Raw genomic sequence first — 20,345 nt, 5'->3', positions numbered from 1 at the left:
CTTTAGGGGTTAATTTTGTTGGTGGATCCGGTTTCTTTCCTGGGCAGGGGAATGGAGATCCCCCTGAAGCTGGAACTTTAGTAGCCGACTGCTGGTGCCTGGGATTCCCTGGCCCGGTGTGGGCTGGCTCGGCTGCCTGCCTGGCTGGCTGGCTGGCTGGCTGACGGAATTGCCATCGTGAGATTCATTCAGCTTCTTTGTCTGCTTCCTCCGAGGATCACAATGTAGAATGCTCTGGCCTAGGAACCTGACAAGGTAGGACGATATTCTGAAACTCCTAGGGCTTGGGGCAGGGTGTGGTGCTCCTGCTGCCCTGGGTGGCACTGGAGAGTGGGCAGAGCAGCCAGCGGTACGGCTGCCAAAATTGCCGTGGGCTACGTAGTTGGGGGGGCTGGTCACGGGTCTGGAAACTCATCATCTTTTTCCTTCTCACCCCCATCCCTTTTTATTTTAACCTTGATAGTCCTAAAGGCAGCTGGAGCAAATGTCCTTGGTTCACCTGGACATTTGGGTAATGTCAGTGTATTCCAGACCATCTTATCAAATGAAGCTGCTGAGACCAAAACACTGGCTCTTTTAGGTCCGTATTTCAGCTTTTAGGGGGAGACCTTTGAGCCTGGGTGGGGTGGGGGGACGGGAGAACTGGAGAGAGACACCGTTGGGCCCGGGCAAGGACTGCTGGTGGGGCAGAGGGCTCTGATTAAAACGACTTGCAGTTGGTTTTGTTTGGAATCTAAGAAGCCGGGTGAACTTGTGGTTGTGTTTACTAATACTGCAAATTACCGGGTAGGACCTTTTTTTTTTTATTATTCTGGAAACTAGGCTCCAGGAAAGATGGCATAGATTTAAGTAGGAGTCCTTTTCTTGTTTGTTAGGACTGCTCTAAAGCTGCCCAAAGAGGAACATTTCTATTTTTAAGTCGGACAAGGGGGAGAGGAAACAATGTTCATTGCCACCTACTACTGGCCAGGTATCTAACAGACATTGTCTCATTTAATTTCTCTTGCAAAGCCAACAATATTATTTTTAATTTGAGGGGAGGCAGTGGGAGCCAGGAGAGGCTAAGGAATGCACTCAGGGTCACACAGACACTAGGTGGGACTGGCCACCACTCTGCCTTCCTTGTTGGGCTTGGCGGATGGCTCAGGATGGTTTTATCTGTAAGTTTAAATGTGGGTTCAGCAGGATGAAGGGCACTTTTTATTGTGGAGGACGTGCCAACGTACACGATACTTGCAAGCATGGCCTGCCTGGGCCTCTCCGATTCGGCTCATTTCTGGAGAGGGGTGGCATCAAAAAGAACTGCACTTTGGCAGCAAGACCTACCTGAGAGTTTGCTAATCTCTTTGAGGCTTTTGGACTCTAAATAAATCTGTGACTGGATTTGTTGCTCATTGGATTTATACGTGGTTGAGGGAGGAGGTGGAAGCCCAAGTGAAAGTCAAACGTGGGAAGGTCAGTAGCCTTGAAGTTGGCCTGGGGCTGCTGGAGTCCTGGAGTCCCCACCCCGGCCTGTTAAGGCTCACTCAGGCTTGGCAGTAGTCGCTCACATGTGTGCCTGGGGTGGCTAGTTGGCTAGGGTGGAACTGTTTTTGGGTCCCAGAGCTGATTTAGAGTGTTTGTTTCCTGACTTGGGCTTCCTTCCCTTCCCATCCCATTGGCCTTAGAAAGGGTAGCTGAAGGGTAGTCCCCTGACAAGTTGCCCTGAGTGAGGCAACTGTTGTTCTATCCTGGGCATTCAGGTTTCCAGACGCCTAAGATGTATTGGGAGGTGACTGGGAGTATGTGTGGGTGGGTGGGTGGTGGTAATGGAACCACCACATCTTCCTTCACCAACAACTCTAGACCTAGGGCAGCCAGTCTGGGATTTCTTCCCTACCCCAGCTTTTCTATAATTACATGGAGAATACTTTGATTCCATTAAAAGGTGTCCCAGGTTTGGGGAGGGCAGTTTGGAGGGAGAATGAATACATACATATGTATGGCTGAGTCCCTTTGCTGTTCACTTGAAACTATAACAACTTTTTCATCAGCTATATTCCAAGACAAAATAAAATTAAAAAAAAAAAAAAAAAAGGTGTCCTGGGCTTTTTGCATAGCAGTTGGGAGTTCTGAGTTCTTATTTGATTGTAATTCCTTGAAAGCCTCTTTGCCTCTGCTCTTACATAGAATGAGAGCTTGGGTTTTAGAACCATGCCAATCTAGCTTCAAATCCAGCTCTTTTTATTATCTCTGGCACGGTGGGCAGGTCACCATAGCCTCTGTAAGCCTCAGTTTTCACATCTGTAAAAGGGAACATCAGTAGTTTGTGCCTTATAGTCTAATAGAAGTGTGTGGGGGTAATGAATGTAAAGTGCTTTAGCAAAATCCCTGGAGCCCACATTATAGCTTTTTAGCTTCTGTTCGCCAGTATTTTCATGAGCCATCTGATAGGCTGAGCTGTATATGATATGCTGAATTCTGTTGATGTTTAGGGTACTCTTATCTTCTGGTACACAGAACAGCAGAATTCCAGAATTTGCTGCAATCTTTGGCAAAAGCCAGGCGGCTGTGGACCAAGTGTCAGCAGCTTTCTCTGGTGGAGCCTTGGAGGAGAGAGGCCTTTGTGCAGCTGAGGCCAGCAGACATGCTGGTGCCTATGCTAACAATGAGGGTAGAGGGCATCCGGACCAGAGCCCTGGGTTTGGTAGCTCAACCAGCCCCTGGAGCCAAAGGAGGAATTTCACGCTTACTCAGGGGACCACCTACTTGTTGAGGGAATGAGTTACCAAAATGGGACAAAGGTGCCGTGGGGTGAAACTCAACCCCTGACATTCTGAGTGCTACTAAATCCCCTCGGAGCCTTCTTTATGGGGTTCCTGTTTCCCTCTCTCCACCTCAAATGATTGGCCTTGCACCTGGCACCGTCTGTAGAAGCTGCTTCTCCCTCGGGACCCTGCCCATTTATGGCAGCGAGCTCTTGCACTAGAACTTCATCATCTTTTTCATATTGTGGGCCTGCCTCTCCTTCTTGTGGTCTTTGCAGAGTCCCTGGATCCCACCCTGCAGCTGACAGGAGCTGGCTATCTCCTCTGTGCCTGGAGTTCTGGTTTGGTCCCCAGGAAAGGCTTCAGGGGCCTGGGTGTTGATCAGCACCAGGTCACAGAGGAGGAAGTCTGGGTCTTCTGGAGGTGAAGATACTGACAAAGTGAATGGCAGGGCCCGGGTTCACACTGAGATCTGTTAGATGGGCCAGAAAGTTCATTTGGGTTTTTCCAAAGCGTCTTACAGAACAACCCAAACTTCTTGGTCAGCCCAATATTTTACTTTTTTTTTCTTCAGAGCATGTGCTGCCTCCATCTAGAGCTTCAGAGGCTTATGGTACCCTGGCCCACTGCTGGATGAAACTTAATTTATTTGGATTAGTATCTAACTCTGTCCTGGCTTTTCATTCGAACTCCGGTTCTGGGTTATTTTGTACTGCAACAGCAAACTGTATAGGCTGATTGCAGGGGGAAAACCTGAAGGGCGACTTGCTTGCTCATAGCTTTGTTCAAGTGGCTCTCTTTTATTTACTAATATTTTTTCATGTGGGAAACTTGAATGCCCTTCTAATACACATGACAAGTGTTCATGAAAATGTGTCAGTTGAATAGATAAACAAGATGGTTGCGCATTCTTGGATCTGTATGTGAATCCCAGCTTCAACAATTCCTAGCTGTATGACCTTTGGGCCTTTCTTTCCAAGGGTCAGTTGTCTCATCTCTCAAATGGGTATAGAATTAGTCTCAATCTCATGGTACCCAGGAGAAAATATAGGTAAGCCCTTAACACTAGTTATTATTTTTATCATAGAGTTGGGTGGATTAAATGAAAGAATGCAAGTAATATAATTAGCACGGAGTCTGGCGCAGCTTTAAACTTCAATTAAAGTTGGCTCTTATCATTCTCAGATAGGCAGCAAAAGGATTTTGCTGGAGTCCTGTTGCATTCTTTGAAGGTGGATTTTCTTAAGGGGCCCCAGCAGTGGTTAGAGGAGGTGATGCTGCTGAGAAAAGCTCCTGGGGAGGAAATAGTTAACATACCTGTCTGGTGGGAAGTGAAGGTAGCCAAACCCTTTCCCTTCCCCGGGGGTTACTGCTAAGCCCTGGTTGGACTTGCTCACTCATCCACACCAAAGGATCTCATTCCGCTGGGCCCTGGGGTTTCACGGGAACAATTGCCTTGAACAATAGCCAGAAAACAAGTTCCACCAGTCTGGGGTTTTGCAAGTGAATGCAGCTGTCTGGCAGGGGGCACGGGGCCCTGGAAATGGGTTCTGCCGTGATTCCGGAGCAGAACTGGAAAAGTGAGCAGGTAAAGCCGCGACCCAGCCCTGGGTGGCTCTACAGCACGAGTTTAGTCACCAGGAGAGGGGCAGGCGGGAGGGCGGGGGCTGGCCAAGACAGTTCCTGAGAATGTTTAGGGCCTTCTGGAGTAGACCCAGTCTTTGGGTGGGGGTTTTGGGTGGAGGGTGATTAAGATCCCTTGCTTAGTGAAGGCTGCTTTTGAGGACCAGAATTACAGTACTTCATCTCTTCTAACCTTCTGTGGTTTATTAGTGAGCAGGGAACGAATATTTCTCTACAAGCCGATTTTTTTTTTACAACATCATTTAAGCATGTCTTTCCCTTGCATAAACAACATTATCTCACAGGGAGTCCATTTGGAAAGTCTAATGACCCTCCAGATCCTTCAGTAACTCCTCTTCTCAGAGCAAGAGTCTTTTGCTGAAAGCCAGGATTCCTCATGCCTGGATGTGTAAATCCTAGTGGAAAAATCTGTTTAATCATCCTTCTAACCTTGGGGTTCGGTTTTGCCTTTTTACTTCATGGAAGATGAATTTGTACATATAGTATCACATGAATTCAGAACCATTGCAGATTCCTGCTGTTGAGATGAAGTTGTAAATACAATACCACATTAATTCAGAACCATTACAGATTCCTGATGTATCTACAGACTCCCCAGAAGAGCTTGATGTTAAAAATTTGTCCAGATTAGAGGTGATTTCTCAGGGGAGCCTGGTGAAAGCAGGTTCTGTGGAATGCTAACTCCCCACAACAGTGAGGGAAACAGGGAGTGTGAGAGGCTGGAATAATTTATGATTCTTTCACCTGCGTTTTTCATAGCTGATAGCTTGTGTTTGGGCTGTTAAAATTGTGCTTTAAGTCCTCTGAGTGGCATTTGAATTCCTGACACAGTGATGTCAGCATCTCTTGTAAGACTCTGAAACTGGATCTCCTTGTTTTATGGGCCTTTCCATTTTTGAATAAATTTTCTGGTCACTTTCGAGAGCCTTGACTGTGGTTCAAATGCTGTGTCTTGGCCCACACAGGGTCTCTCTGATATTATGCGTGATTGCTGTCAGTCACTGGAGGTTCTTTTCAGACGAGGCTGGTTAGCAGACAGAGATTTCAAAGCTGACGTATGTGTCCTCTCCCTCTCATGAGTCGTTGGATGACTCTTCAATGCAGACAAACCATGCCCAGTACAGTGCCTGGCATTTGGTAAACACTGCCAGTGGTGGCTTTATACGTTAGGTAAGATTGCATCTTGTTCCTTTGTGGATAGTGTGGTCATGCAGAGCCTCTATTGTGGATTGGGTTGTAATGCCTGTGTATTATGGGGTCAATCAGGTAGCCTTGTTGTAGTTCAGTTGCTCAGTCATGTCCACTCTTTGCGACCCCATGGACCGCAGTACCCCAGACTTCCCTGTGCTTCACCATCTCCCCGAGCTTGCTCCAATTCAAGTAGCCTGTATGAGTACAAAGGCTCAGGTTGGGGTGGTGTCAAATAGGAAAGCTGAGGTCTGTCTATAGAGGGCAGTTACAACTCATCCCTAAGTCCTCCTGTGTGTAAGATATCGACACCTATCCCAAATATTGAAAAGACTCAGCGTGGGCTTCAAAAAGAATCACTATGAGATGAAATCAGCAGTGAGGAAACCCAGAGACTAGAGTGTAGTGACCTCTTTGGCAGCTTTTGCTGAACGAAAGGAGATGCTCTGATCAGTGGGGACCTTCAGCGCCCTTTGCCTCTACTAGCTTTTCTCTGAGCTTAACCCCCCAGGATGCTGGTTAGAAAGCACCCTCTGGGATTGCTGTGTCCAGCTCCTTCACTGGAGACAGAGAACTAGAGGGTAAGTGAGGTGTCTGAAGTCTTCTAGGAGGCAGTTCTGGGGAGGGCAGGGGCCAGGGCCGGGCTCTCCTGGCTCCTTGGCTTTGCCACCTGCAAGCCTTGAAGGAGAGAAAGAGCGCCAGCGGGCCTGGGCTTTGGCACGCTGCCGACTGGCGCCTTATGCTGGCACTTGGTTGGTGGTTTGAGGGGCTGTTGAAATCTGTAGAAGTGTCAGAAACCGGTACAGTTTCCGCTTGGTGTCCTTTGCTTACCTTCCTGTTTTACGTTTTCCTCAGGCTCTGAGCTCTGCCTTCTTGTCTGCCACATCTACCGGCTTTGCGATCAAGGGTGGGGACCACTGAGTCATCTTCGTATCCCTGATACCTTGCGTGGTGCCTGGCACGTAGAGGGTGCTGGCTGACAGGGTGAGATGAACAAAATTCAAGGTCCCTGGTTCCGGATTCAAAAACACTGGAGTTTAGGAGTCTTGAAGAAAAATAGCAAGTATTTGATGGAATTCTTTCCACCCACCATTGGCAAAAATAGGTGAAGGTCGTTTTCCAGTCTGATCACTTATGCCTGTAGTCGTGACGTATGACCATCAGTGGAGGACTTTTCATCGAGTAGAGAAAAAAGTACGCGGCCGTGATCTGGGTAGGAAAGGATGCTTTTTGTTGATGGTTCTGAGAAGTCAACAGAAGCATCTTCTTGCCATTTCTCTAGATGTCCCAGCCAAAGAATTTATAGGGCATAAACATCATATGCTGTTTTGGAAAAAAAAAGGGAAACCAGCCAAGCTGTGGGCCCTATGCCCCTTGTAGTTTCCTGTTATAGAATCTGGGGAGGAGGAGGCCCTCGGGCTCTTCTGGTTGTTTCCCAAGGCTGTTGACCACAGTGCTGTTTCCACTAACACTTTTGGAGCAGTTTTGAGTAGTCTTGGCAATCTTACAATATAGAGTGAAGGTGAAGTGGAACAGGAAAAACTGGTAAAGAGAATAGATCTGTCTTGTGTTCATTTATTCTTCTGGTCATTCATATATAAAAATCATTCATTCATTCACAAAATGAAATCTTCTTTAATGTTTTTCTCAATGTCTGAGGAACACTTTTGTACCCAAAGAGAGTGTCTTAGAATTAATTAGGTTTTACTATTCAATTTATTAAACTTTAATTTTAAACCTGTGTTCTCTTACAAATCTTATCTGTAAGTCAAGTACTTTGCAAAAAGTAAGAATGTTTCCACCTGTTATTTTGATTAGTACTTTATTAATTCAAACTTAACAAATTGTATTTGACTGATTAGTACTATTTGCGAAGCTAGATAAATTTCCTGAAATACTTTAGATCACATTTGTAAACTTAACATACCTGGCTTCCTCAAGTTCTTCAAACGTTGGATTGGATAGACTTTAGTAGCCTAACAAGCAAAATCTTTCTAAGCACTTAAACAATCTTTGCAAATCAAATAACTTATGACATTTGTAACTTCACTTTGTCCAAAACACTTCAATTCTTTGTACAGTCTGAATCCAATTCTTAAATCTTTCGTCTTAAAAATCTCAAATGAAAAATCAGTACTCATTTAGATTCAAAGCACAAGACATTTTTAGATTCTCTAACATGCCATATATTTTTAAAAATAGTATAAATTGTATAGATTATCCCAATGATCACCAAGCTTTTACTCTATAAAATGAAGCATTAATATTAGGATTTATTTCATTATCTCCCTTCATCTTTTTAGACCGTTCCAAGGATTTAAAATCACTTAACTCCCCAGAGGGGAGGAAGTTCATCCTACCGAGTGGGCTCAAAACCCTCACGTGGATTTTCACAATCAGATTCACGAGCAGGGTGCAGGAATGGCCAAAGCATTTCCAGAATGATTGTTCTGGGCCATGGCTGAGTGCACTGCAGTTCTTTCCGTCTCTCGAGCCTCTTCGCTGGAATTTTGTGTCACCACACTGCAAACCCAAATCCTCTGAGTTACTTTCAAATTTCAGCCATAATCAGGTTTTGTAACCTCTTTCAACATTTATCTTCTGACTTGGGTCAACAGACTTATACCCCGTCCCACGTTGTACCTAATTTCCTTTGCCGCTTGATTGGATTCAACGAATGTTCTTACTGCCTGAATGAATTCTACATGCTTTCCACATTTTTCCCATCTGACTTTCAGCCACGCGTCTGGAGTCGTTTTACCAACAAATTGCAATCCCCCATTAGTTAGCACCGGCGTACCAAGTGACAAAAGCATAAGCAAGCTAGTTTTGAGTAAAAGAAAGACATTTATTAGATCTCACTGTTTGGTCTCCCAGAGGTGGCTTCTGACTTCTGGTCTGCTGGATGCAGGAGCTCATGTGGTGTCATTGCTCTTGCTTCTGCTTCCCTCCCTCCCTGCTAGCTGCCTAAGAGGCAGCCAAGGATGAAGGGCCCAGCGGCAGCTTTAGGCTTCCTTTGCTTTTCTTCCAGACTGTGCATCATTCTCAGCATCTCCCGTGTGCGGAGTGCTCTTTTAGGCAACGTTGAAGAGATCATGCCAGCACTTTATAAGAAGTTCATGGGCAACTTGAATCTCTGAGAGGGGGCTAGCATACCATGCATTCTCTTCTTGGGACCACATTGTTATCACAGAGCATCTTATGGAACTAGTTTTCCTTACGATGCTTCTTGGAACTCCCTGACAGTGATCTTGGTGGCCCAGGACCATTTCAAATATCCTGAATTTTAGAGAAGGGACAAGTTGGAGCTAAGTGACTTTATATCTAGAGAGATTCGCCAGTGTCCCCAGAGAGCCAGAAGTGAGGGAGACATGGCTTAGTTTTCTGAGCTCGGGGACAGCTCTTGTTTCTGGTGCACAGACAGCGCTGGGGACCCCCGGGCAGCTCGTGCTCAGCATAGACCTCTCTTGCCATTGCTCCTTCATCCTCCTTCTCGGTCTCCCCACTCCCACTTCTCTGTGGAGTAGATCCTTGATTTGCCCCTTCTGGGCTGACTTAGTTGCTAGGACCCCTATCAGCTCAGGGTGGCCCCGTGATGCTCTGTGCAGAGACATGGGAGAAGTGTGTGTGTGAGGAGTGCCGCATGTCCCCCTGCGACAGCATCTCAGTGTTCAGAGGGCACAGAGGAAGAGCCGGTACAGTTTCAAGGCAAAGAAATCTGGAGCTTGGATTCGTGGGCGCCTGTTACTAACTTCCCCCCTTCCTCCTCTCCAGCCACGCTCCTCTCCTGCATGTCTTCTTTCTTCATCCTTGGATTATAGGAAATTTCAGATACCTTCAGTGGCTAACCCCGGAGAGCAGATGCAATTAGAGACTCGGGAGTTTCTTCTCATCATGAGAGAGGTCGGAGTCCTTTTTCATCTGTGATGTCACCCTTTTCCCAGCAGAGCCTTAAACGGTTGCCAGCCTAGGTCGTGTCATCCACATCCATGTGTCACCCATAGAGCAACTGAGGCACAGCGGTTGTGACATGTCAGAGCACAAAGTGGGAAGGAAGCGGGCTCAGAACCCACTGCTGGGGCTGCCTTTGCATCAGAATGTGCCCCGCCTGGCCTGCATACATGCTGTATGCCTGGAGATGGGGGATGGGGAGGCTGGCATTGCTGCTGTATCACTGCCCTGGAGGTGGTGGTGGGGAGGGTGGGCATTGGGGTCAGGGAGAGTTTCCCAGCCAGCCCTGCCCTGCATTTGCTGAGAGCCCTGGACGGTGCTCTCAAAGCCTGTGTCCTCATTAGGAAGCTAAAGCCACCCGTGAGGGAATAGGAGCGTGGCTGAGAATGGGTGCAGGTACTGAAGAGTTAGCATTGGCAAGTGCTCAACGAACGGCCAGGTGATGCAGGCCAGAGGGAGCACGTGTTCTCAAATTAGACAATTCTGCCTTAAACCCAATTCCAAAGTGGACTGAAGGGGGGCACTGGGCAAGATACTCATTCTTTCAGCCTTGGTCCCTTCACCCGTCAACTGGGGAGGGGAACGGGTCCCTTGCAGGTGTGATGTGAAGAGCGGAGATAGAAACGACATATCGGAAGCACCTGGCCCGATGCCTGACGCCCAGGATGCACTGCTTACTATCACTGGGCGGATCCCTGCGGGTGCTTAGAAAGTAAGACAGACCATCAAAGAGAGAACGACTGGAAAACTGCAAGAGCCTGCAGAATGAACCCAAATGCGGCAGACTGTGAATTCAGAGGAGGGGATTGTCAGGGTGGGCTGGAATATTTGGAGAAGGCCTTAAAGGAGGATTTGGGACAGGATGGAGGCCGGGCCAAGCCAGTGGAATCACAGGCAGGAAGTTGCCTGAGACCTGGAACTGCAGTTCCTGCGAATTCATGCTTAGTGAGCCTCCTCCTGAGCTCCCACCCTGCCCGCCTTTACCCTCCCTGCGTGAGAACCACCTTTGCATGTTTCCCCTGCACTTGTGTGGGACCCTCCAGGTGGGCTTTAGAAGCCAAATTGGTGGGCTGAAGGGAAAGGTGATGAAGACAGCTTTCCACTAAGCTTCGTCTTCCTCCCTGATCAGCAGAGCTCAGACAGGCATCCTATGAGCTGGCGGAACAAATCAGAACTTCCTTTTCATTACTTGGGAGCGGTGGTTTGGGGTGCTCCTGACTTTCTAAATCTCAGGGGCGTTTCTTTTTGTGTATGTGTGTATATATGTATATATATATAATGTATGCCATAGTTTTTAAAGATTATTATACTCCATTTATAGTTATTATACAATGTTGGCTGTATTAGCTATGCTGTGCAATATATCCTTGTAGTTGATGTATTTTATACATAGTTTGTACCCCTTAATCCCTTACCCATCGTGCCCCTTTTCCTACTTGCTCTCCTCACTGGTGACCATCATTTGTTCTGTGAGTCTATCCCCGTTCTGTTACATTCACCTCTCTGTTGTATTTTGTTAGATTCCACATGTAAGTGATATTCTGTAGCATTTGTCTTTCTCTGACTTATTTCACTAAACATAATGCCCTCCAAGCCCATCCATGTTGTTGCAAATCGCAAAATTTTGATCTTTTTTATGGCTGAGTAATATTCCATTGTGTGTACATACCACATCTTCTTCATCCGTTCATCTGTTGATGGACACTTAGGTTGCCTCCATATCGTGACAGTTGTAAATAATGCAGCTTTATTGGGATGCATGTATCTTTTCGAATTACTATGTTTGTTTTTCTGGATGTATACCTAGGAGTGGAGTTGTTCTGACACTGGCATTCTGAGGCATCAGAGAGCCGCTCTGCGGGCCTTTCGGTGAGGCACGGCTCCCTGTGGAGGGCTGAGTGGTGGAGAAATGTGGTTATGTCGACGCTTTATCATCACACAGCCCCGGATGCACATGTTGGCCCTGCCACTCCTGCTCCGTGACACACCAGCTCCCGAGCCTGGGCTTCCTCCCGGGGAAGTGGGCCCTGTCGTTTGCCCGTGCGCACTGACAGTGGACATAATAGAGAGCCGTGTGTCGTCACAGGAAGGGGGGGCAGCTGGATTCAGGTCCTGCCCGGCATGCTGTCTGACTCTGTGCCAGGTGGCATACCTTCCTCAGCCTTGGTTTCCCTACCTGTGGCCTAGAAAGACAGTAATACTTAGCTGTTTCCACTCCGTCAAGTAGAGCAGTGTCACGGTTTATGCTAGAAGCTTACTTTATAGGTTCCTTAACTTCCCACTCTATGTGTCTAAATCAGCAGGTATTTATTGAGCACCTGCTGTGTACCTACCACCCTGCAGCCAGACCTGCTGCCGGGATAGGGAGCAGGTGGGAGGAGGGGACACTACGGATAGAGGGACCAGGGAAAGCCTTCTGGGGAGGTGACTCTTCAGAGAGGAGGAGGGGGAAGGCATCCAGGAAGAGGTACAGTAAATGCAAAGCCTTGAAGGCGAAAACCCAGAGCTGGTGAGCAGTAAAGATGGGCGTCCTCGGCAGGACTGACTGGAGGAGGGGCTGGATCACAGGGTCTTGAGGGCCAGAGTAGGGAGTCCTGAGAAGCCCTGAGGGATTTGAAACAGCGGAGCAATAGATCTGACTTGTGTTTTACAGAGACCGTTCTGGCTGCTGTGGGGAAACTAGATGGCTGGGGACCAGAAGAGGAGCCTGGAGCCCAGCTGGCCTGTTGGCAGTCACCAGGCAGGGCAGAAGCAGTCAGAACCTCTGGGCGCAGGGGTGGGGGCAGCCGTGCACACCGGGAGAGACTCTGCAAACAGAGGCAGGAGGACCAGGGGGCGGCCCGAATGTCTTGGTAATGGGAAGCAGGAGACGGTAGAAGGAAAAAGAGGAATCTTTGCTTGGAGATTTGACTTGAGTGGTGCGGGATGAGGATCTTGACGGATTTGAGGATTGAGAAATGAAGGACTCTATTTTTGATGCACCTTGAGATATTATCAGAGTTGTGTGTGTTGTGTTAGTCGCTCAGTCGTGTCCGACTCTTTGTGACCCCACGGACTGTAGCCCTCCAGGCTTCTCTGTCCATGGGATTCTCCAGGCAGAAATACTGGAGTGGTTTGCCATTCCCTTCTCCAGTTATTAGAGTTAGAACTGCCAATAGGGTTGATGGGTTTCTGCCGATTTTTGCACTTCCCTTCTCTTGGCTTTCTGTGCCAGGAGTGGGGTCCAGAGAATCCTACAGCAGCTCTTCTTCCCCCTCTGAGCCGCAGGGAGGACACCCCTGCTGACTCATTCTCTGCCCACTTTCTGCTCCATTCCCCAAACTCCCTGCTCCTCCTCTGTCTCTGGAGGTGGCCCTTGGCTTTTGAAAGCTCCCCAGGTGATGTTGAGGATGGGGTAGATAGTGTGTATGTGTTTAGTCACCTCTGCTCAGGAAAGTACCGCCTTTTAGGGGAAGACACATAACACCCACTTCCCCAGCTGCCAGACGAAAGCAGTTGGATGTCACCCTTGAAGATGAGTCACATTAGAGGCAAAGGAGCTTTGTCTGGGGCTTTGTGCACCAGGAGCCTTTGGGGATGGTACACGTCCGTCTGTATCGTCAGGCTGAGCTGGTGCGGCGTGACGTGCTCAGGGTGTGTTTGTCTTGGCAGCTGGGATGACAGCAGCTCCGTCAGCAGCGGGATCAGTGACACCATAGACAACCTCAGCACGGATGACATCAACACCAGCTCCTCCATCAGCTCCTATGCCAACACGCCTGCCTCCTCGCGCAAGAACCTGGATGTGCAGGTAAGGAACGGGGTTCCTCCCAGGCTCCCCCAAGGCCCCTGCCAGTGGAGAGCCTTGGGCTTATGGGCCACGGGAGCCATTTAGGGTGGGCAGAGTCCCCAGGTCCGTGAGAAGAGGCCCAGCCTCCTGCTCACTGCCTGTGGTCTTGTCTCCTGATTGTGTCCTCTCCTTGCAGGGAGAGGGGGGGTGGGCAGCGGGGTGCTCAGAATAGGAGTCGAGGGGACTCACTGCTCTCACAGCGGTGGCCTTGGCAGAAATCACCTTTCCTTCCCGGAACTCAGTTTCATCATCTATTTAGAAAACAACAGCAACAGGGATATTGGACTCAATTGGCCATTCTTAGCGTGGAATGTATGTCCACAGGACAAGGGTGGGCCTTGAGAGCCGCGAGGTGGGGGCAGGGCTAGAGCCCTGGCCCAGAAGACCAGTACGTACCAACCAGAGGTTGGGAACTGCTGCTTGGTGGGTCCTATCCTGCCAGTGTGTTTTATTTGGGCCACAGGATCACTCAAGGTTTTATAAGTTCATTATTTCACATAAAAAGTGAGCTTCTGATTTGTCTTGAAAAATCAGACGGTATTGCCTCTTTGAGGCATTGTCCACAACCAACAAGTGTCCAAGCATCCCCCCACCCCATACACACACGCTTTGGACAGGGCACCCATGCCCCAGTGTGTTGGCCAGCTGCACCCTTGCCTAATTGTGCCGAGTCACCGAGGTTTCCCACCCCTGCTCTAAACTCTCAGAGCTAATGTTTCAGAGGCAGTGCTTCCAAAGCAGTTTTGTGGGGGCGTGTTTGTGTGCGCTCACAGCATCCCTTGGCGGTCAGAGGGGTTGGTTCTGACGAGCCCAATTTACTAGTGGACAGGTGAGGTGACCATCCTCACACCTGGTTGCTTGCGCTGGGACTGACCGGCTGTGGTAACCTGGGAACACGTGGGCTGGGACCCTCTTCATGATGAGTCCCTCCCACCTGTGGGGGCTGTGGCCTCAGGTGAACCCCTGTAAAGGTCCGATGGGGACAGAATCTCCCAGGAGGGCCTCGCGAGGGCAGGGATGGCACATCCCCCTTCTCTAACTCCCTTCTTTTCACATCTGCTTCCTTTCTCTGCTCTTTCTCCCTCTGGACAGATAGGAGCCTCTTTCAGAGTCTCTCTGCTTTCAAAGGTATCTTTTTCTTTGAGGACAGGGCTAAATAAAGGATGTGTCAGAGTGTGGGAGTCATTCTGTCCCACAGAAATGTAAACACTGGCCGCCTGATGAAATCTGTGAGGTGTTGCTTCTGGGATTGCCTGTGACTTCTTGAGTTTTCATTTTTAGCCCAAGTTTCTAATTATTGTTGGTGAACGAGGGAGGCTTGTAGTGGTTGTTAAGGGGGAAAAAAAAAAAAAGCTGCCTAAATGAAAGGGAGCATAAAGATTTGGGGAAGCAGTGCTGAAATGTTCCATGTCTTGATCTGAGTGGTCCTTACGTAAATATGTTAATTTCATACAATTTCTTCAAGTTATATACTTAAGATTGTCCATTTAGTGTATGAATGCTATACCTCAATTTTTAAAACTTGATTAAAAAAACCTAGCCGTACCATTCAAGGGATGAGTGTTTAGTTATTAGATACAGATTAGAGACACCAAGCCAGACTGTGTGCCTACCACTTGCCAAATGTTATAATACCTACCCTTTCCCTTTCTTTGTGGACACTAAATGATTTTTTTGAGACTCCTTCTAGTTTCAAGGTAACCACCATCAAGCTTCTAGACTGTCCTTAGAAACTGAGCTGTGGAACTAAGAGAGAAGGAAAGACAGACAGACACAGAGAGGAGAGAGAGAACGATTTGTAAAGTAGATTTGCTCACTTGCAAGGCAGGAAGAAGCTTGCTCCTGACATGCTCGCTGAGCCAACAGAACACTGTCAGAACAATCTCCTTGTCTTTGTTCCCTTCTCACAGAGCTGGAATTAGAATCTATTTTCCACACCGACACAGAGTAAACATCTGGAGTTTACAAATGATGCATTTGAATTTGGTTAATGCCAAGACCCCCTCCTCTCTGATCAGCTCTTTGCTTTCATCTAGCAAAGGTTACATCAGAAAAGCTTCAAGGATATGACACAAGCATATCTTTTGATCAAGAGCAGAAAGTTAATGTCAAGAGTATTGTAAGGAGTTTACGATTCATTGGACTGGGTTTGTTTTTTGTATTTTGTTTTTTTGCTATAAAACTACCTGAGTTTAAAATATTTGAATAAAATTAAGTAGATACCAGAATAAAATGTAGATTTGTAACCACAGTTACTAAGATTCCTATTGAGCTGGTTTATTTGGTATCTCTTTGTCTCTGTCCAGGGAGCATCCCTGAGTATCTGATCCACATAAATCACCTCCTTCTCTCCTCCCCTGTGCCACTCTGAGGAAGGCTAAGGACCATTACTCCACTCCAGGCAGCATCAGGCAGTGGGAACGTGTCTGCTGCCATCCTCCCAGGGCTCATTCAGGTTCCCATCACACACTGGTTTCCTTGGACAAACGGGCAGCACAGACCATCCCAGAGGCAGGGAGAAGTGGTCCACTGTGTCGGAAAAGCAGGTTGAGGACAGGTTGCCTGCCTAGGTTTTCATGTTTGAAAAGCCTCTGAGGACCAGCCAACATCTAAGGAACAGGGAAGCAATCGCCTGGAAGCCTACGCAGCAGCCTCGTTCAGCTGTATCAGAGAGGAGCTGGGTCCCGGAGGAGTGATCCTTGGGGATGGAAATCCCCTTTGTCTGTGGGTGACTGTTTCCTCCAGTGTGCTGGAGCACAGGGAGGGTCTTTGATGGGGGCACCCATGCCCAGACACCCAGCACTTACTTCTGCTCACTGTTCCTCAGTGTGCTAGGCAGAGAGTCCCCCAGCCTGAGCTCTGACCGCCTCTTGATTGACTTTCTCCAAGAAAGCTGGGGAGTCTGCTTGTAGGGACGGGGAAAAAAAACATGGCCTTGAAGTCAGGGTTGAGCTCCCAGCTCTGTGACATCCTTGGATGAGCTCAACCTCTCCAAACCTCTGCCTCCTCATCCATTAAAAAAAAAAAAAAAAATCACAGTAATTAAGACTTATCTTGAAGGGTGAGTGTGAGAGAGATACAGACATACTTTATCTGAACATGCTTTCTTGGAGCCAAACTTAATAACAGAGAGACAAATTCCCTGTTTACCTTCATGCAAGACAGAACTAGGTTAAATGCTAACATGCTGGAGATTTTCAGAGGCAGGACACTTGGTGATAGAAAGCTACTCTTGGGCCCTCCACATTGAGCTCCTGGCAACCACTGTCAGCTCTCTGAGACACTCGTCTGACTACCATCCCTGTTTCACGCACAAGGTTGCAATCTCAGGGAAGTTCAGCCACTTCCTCCAGGGTCACACACGCACAGGAGTGGCAGCACCTAGGACTTGAACTCAAGTCTGTCAGAGCCCAACCCTCTGCTTTCCCCCCACATCCCGCCCCACGGCCGCACCTCACTCCCCAGTGCCTGGGTTCCATTCCCTCACTCTCAGAAGACTGACCCCCCTCTCCACAGTCCCTCAGGAGCCTGGGCTCTCGAGGGAAGAACTCTCCCATCTTCCAGGCTCTCTCCCTTCCTCCTTGATTATGGGTCTCTCCACTTCCCTCTTGACTATTGAATGAGTAAGTGGACTTACAGGTAGGGGCCGCAGGGAAATCTACCTAAAGGAGGTACCGATTGAGAAGGGAACAGTTGGCAAAGGGGAGGGTGCGTCTCCACGTGGCCGTCTTGCTGGGCCTCCTGTGTTAAGCTCTGGGAACAGAGAGGCTGGCCCTTCTTCGTCTTTTAATCCCTCCTGGTGCCACCATGTGATCTGGCCCAGAGCTCGGAAGGGGATGTGAACTCAAAGCCAGCAGTGTGTCCGGGGGCACACGCTGCAGTGCAGAGAGCAGCTGGGATAGCTTCCACCCTGGACCGTGTTGTGGGGGCTCTGATGGTTGGATGACTGTTCTTTCCAGAGGGGGATTCAACCTGTAGTTAGACTGGGCATGTGTAGACTCTCTCTGCCATTGGTAGGGAATCAGAATTCTGGGGGTCCCACCCAGAGGCAGGAACTGCTCGAGAATTGGACTTGGGGAACCACTGACCAACCAGGTTGGAAAGAAAAGTTTCTGAGAGTAGGTGATGTGTTAGGCACCCTGGCCATGCAGCATCCCCTCATCCTTGGGCTTATCATTTGGGAAGGCAGCATAGCATGGTGGCTAAAATACGGGCTCTGCACGCAGGCTCCCCAGAATCCTTGCACTGCATGATCTTGGGCAATCTTCTTTTCTACTCTGTGCCTCAGCTTTCTCATGAACTGAAACTTCCTCACAGGGTTTTTTTGGTGAAGATTAAACGATACATGTAAAGCACTTTAGCCCAGTGCTAGCACACAGTAAATGCGTAATAAATTTTAATTGTTATTGCTATTGCTATTAGCATCACTATAATTTGATCAGAGAAAATAAGGTATAGGAACATTAAAAGAATAATTAATGCAGTACCCCAGGATGTGGTTTGTGCTAAGTTTTTAGTACCTCTTAGTGTATAAAAGAATGTGTTAGAATGTATTTGAACATAAGCTCCAGGAGGTTAATGATTTGTACTTTGTTCTCATTAAGCATAGTACTTCTGGTACCTAAAAACTTGCTTGATACATTGTGGTATCAAGTAAATATTTATTGAGTGAATGTTTCCAAAGCCAAGATATTTTCTGCCTCAGGACCTTTGCATGTACTCTGCCCCCTACCTGGTATGCTCTTCCCTTAATCTCTTCTCTCAGTAACTTTCTGTTCATTCTTTAGGACAGATCTTCAAAAAGGCCCTACCAAACTGCCATTCCCTATCCCCATCGTCATAATCTAAATTACATCAGTGCTTGTAATACTCTCTCAGACTCCTTGTCCTTTTCCATTTATATGTCTTGTATTTCCAAGCTTCAGGAGGGATGAGATCCAATCTTACTCACAGATCCTCAGACCTACCATGGTGCCTGGCAAACCATGCGTATGGAGGAAATTCTGGTTGAATGAATGCACTGGAAGGTTAAGGAAGGACTGCAGGCTGGGGTGCTTGGGACACGGAGCGAGTCGCATGAGTTTCTGCTCCTCTGTAAAACGGATGAAGATGAAGACAGTTCTGTAATACTTACCTTCTTACCCTCCTTGACCAGGTGGTGGTCCAGATTGGATGAGGTCATTTTGTTAAAGTGTGCGATAGCTCGAGAAGCACGTGTTCACTGATTTCACTCATTTAATCATCGAGCCTTGATTGTTCACTTGCTGGGGACATGCCTCTGTCTGTGTCCCTTGCCGCAGCTGAATGACGAGCTTCTCATAGCCCGGGAGTGTGTCTGTCCTCTTCTCTCCATGCCTCGTACCTAGCGGGAACTTCAGCATGTTTAAAGAATGGTCGAGTAACCGAAGGCACCCGTGAGATGGCAGAGGGAGAGAGAGGGGCGGCTGTGGTGGTGACAGAGAGGTGGTTGAACTTGGGCTGCTTGTCTGTATGGAGCTTTGTTCCCATTCAGCCAGTGTATTCTCTGGAGGAAGCCATCAGTACCGATCTCAAATGACAGGCATCGGGCCAGATTCTTGCCAGGGGGTCATTCTGATTTCCTTCTTTGCAGATGTTGCCCACTCTTGGTTGTGAAGTGTGGCACGTACGGGACTTGTATCTCAGGGGAGCCACCCCAAAGTGTTGCTGACCTCGCTTCCCTTCCCTGGTCAGTGCACTCCTTCGCCCTGCTGAAGTCTGCTCGGACTGGTCCCAACCCCAAGGGAGGCCCCCAAAGCTTGCTTTCTGGTTAGCAAGTTACGCCTTTTAACTGCAGCAAATCATTAACATCACACTTCTGTCCCCTCCTGGGCTCAATGGCCAGGAGGTCAGGCCTCTTCCAAAGAAAGCTGGCTAATTATATCCCCTGTCTGCACAGAATCCCACAGGAGGAGCAAGCCGTGGCAGATGGATGGAGCTGGGCTGGGAGCAGGCACCCTCTGGCTTGTAGCACCCAGGGATGTGACTTCTGAGGAGTCCCTTCTTCTCTCAGCCCCTCTCTGTCCCTGATTCGAGGGGAGCTAGCGGCCTCAGTCTCTCCTCACTCTCTCTGTCAGACTCTCTGTGTGATAGACTGTGGTGCTCAGGAGCCGGCAGAACAAAGGGGACCTGGGCTGGGGGACTGGGAGCTGCAGAGAGCTCGGGCTGCTGGAGTTAGAGGAGGCACGTCGCCAAAGGGCAGAGCTGGGGGGCTCAGTTCTTGCCACAGCCCCGTCCTCTGGTTCTCCTGCGTGGAACTCTCCCTCTCTTTTTCCTCTGGCTCCTTTTACTCTCCTCCCTCACTCCCTTCTCAGACATATTCATATTCTTCACTTTCCTTGGACCCAACAGATCAGGTTTCCTAACAAGATAACCAGTACAAAGGCTTAAACATTTTAAAGTGGGCATGTGTATTTTCCCCCTAACTTGTCCAGGGCATGGGCCTTTTTGCTCTGTAGTGAGGGGCTCCCTAGCCTGGGGTTTGAGAAAGACTGATTCAGAGGGTCTCCTTCACAGACTGACGCCGAGAAACACTCACAGGTGGAGAGGAGTTCCCTGTGGTCCAGCGAGGATGTCAAGAAGTCAGACGGGGGCTCAGACAGCGGCATAAAGATGGAGCCGGGGTCGAAGTGGAGGCGGAACCCGTCTGACGTGTCTGATGAGTCCGACAAAAGCACGTCAGGCAAGAAGAACCCCGTCATCTCACAGACAGGCTCGTGGCGGCGAGGCATGACGGCTCAGGTCGGCATCACCATGCCAAGGACGAAGCCGGCTGCCCCGACAGGCACGCTCAAGACCCCCGGAACCGGTGAGTCAGAGGCTCGCGCTTTCTCGCATGCACACTTGTCAGTTTCAAAACCGGGAAAGCAGTCACGCTAGCAGGGCTTGATGTTTTCAAGTCCCTGTAAATGTTCAGGTATTACTTCTTAGGGTTTGGACTCTGCTCATAGCCAGCTTTCAGAAAGATT

The 20,345-nt window shown here is 48.6% G+C and overlaps 1 protein-coding gene across 6 annotated transcripts in view; it reads left to right on the top strand.

Moving 5' to 3' along the window:
• NAV2 (neuron navigator 2) overlaps positions 1-20,345 on the top strand; it is a 423,432-nt gene that overhangs the window by 333,835 nt on the left and 69,252 nt on the right. For 5 of the 6 annotated variants that reach the window (XM_070365224.1, XM_070365225.1, XM_070365223.1 and 2 more), the window contains 2 exons: positions 13,182-13,320; positions 19,894-20,185. In XM_070365224.1, the coding sequence (XP_070221325.1) occupies positions 13,182-13,320; positions 19,894-20,185 (431 nt within the window). The remainder of the gene's footprint in view (positions 1-13,181; positions 13,321-19,893; positions 20,186-20,345) is intronic. The other variant, XM_070365222.1, reaches the window with a different exon arrangement.

The sequence above is a fragment of the Bos mutus genome, chromosome 29, assembly GCF_027580195.1.
Source record: "Bos mutus isolate GX-2022 chromosome 29, NWIPB_WYAK_1.1, whole genome shotgun sequence".
NCBI lineage: Eukaryota > Metazoa > Chordata > Mammalia > Artiodactyla > Bovidae > Bos > Bos mutus.
Note: the sequence above shows the minus strand (reverse complement) of the source record. Positions and strands in the feature narration are given on the sequence as shown.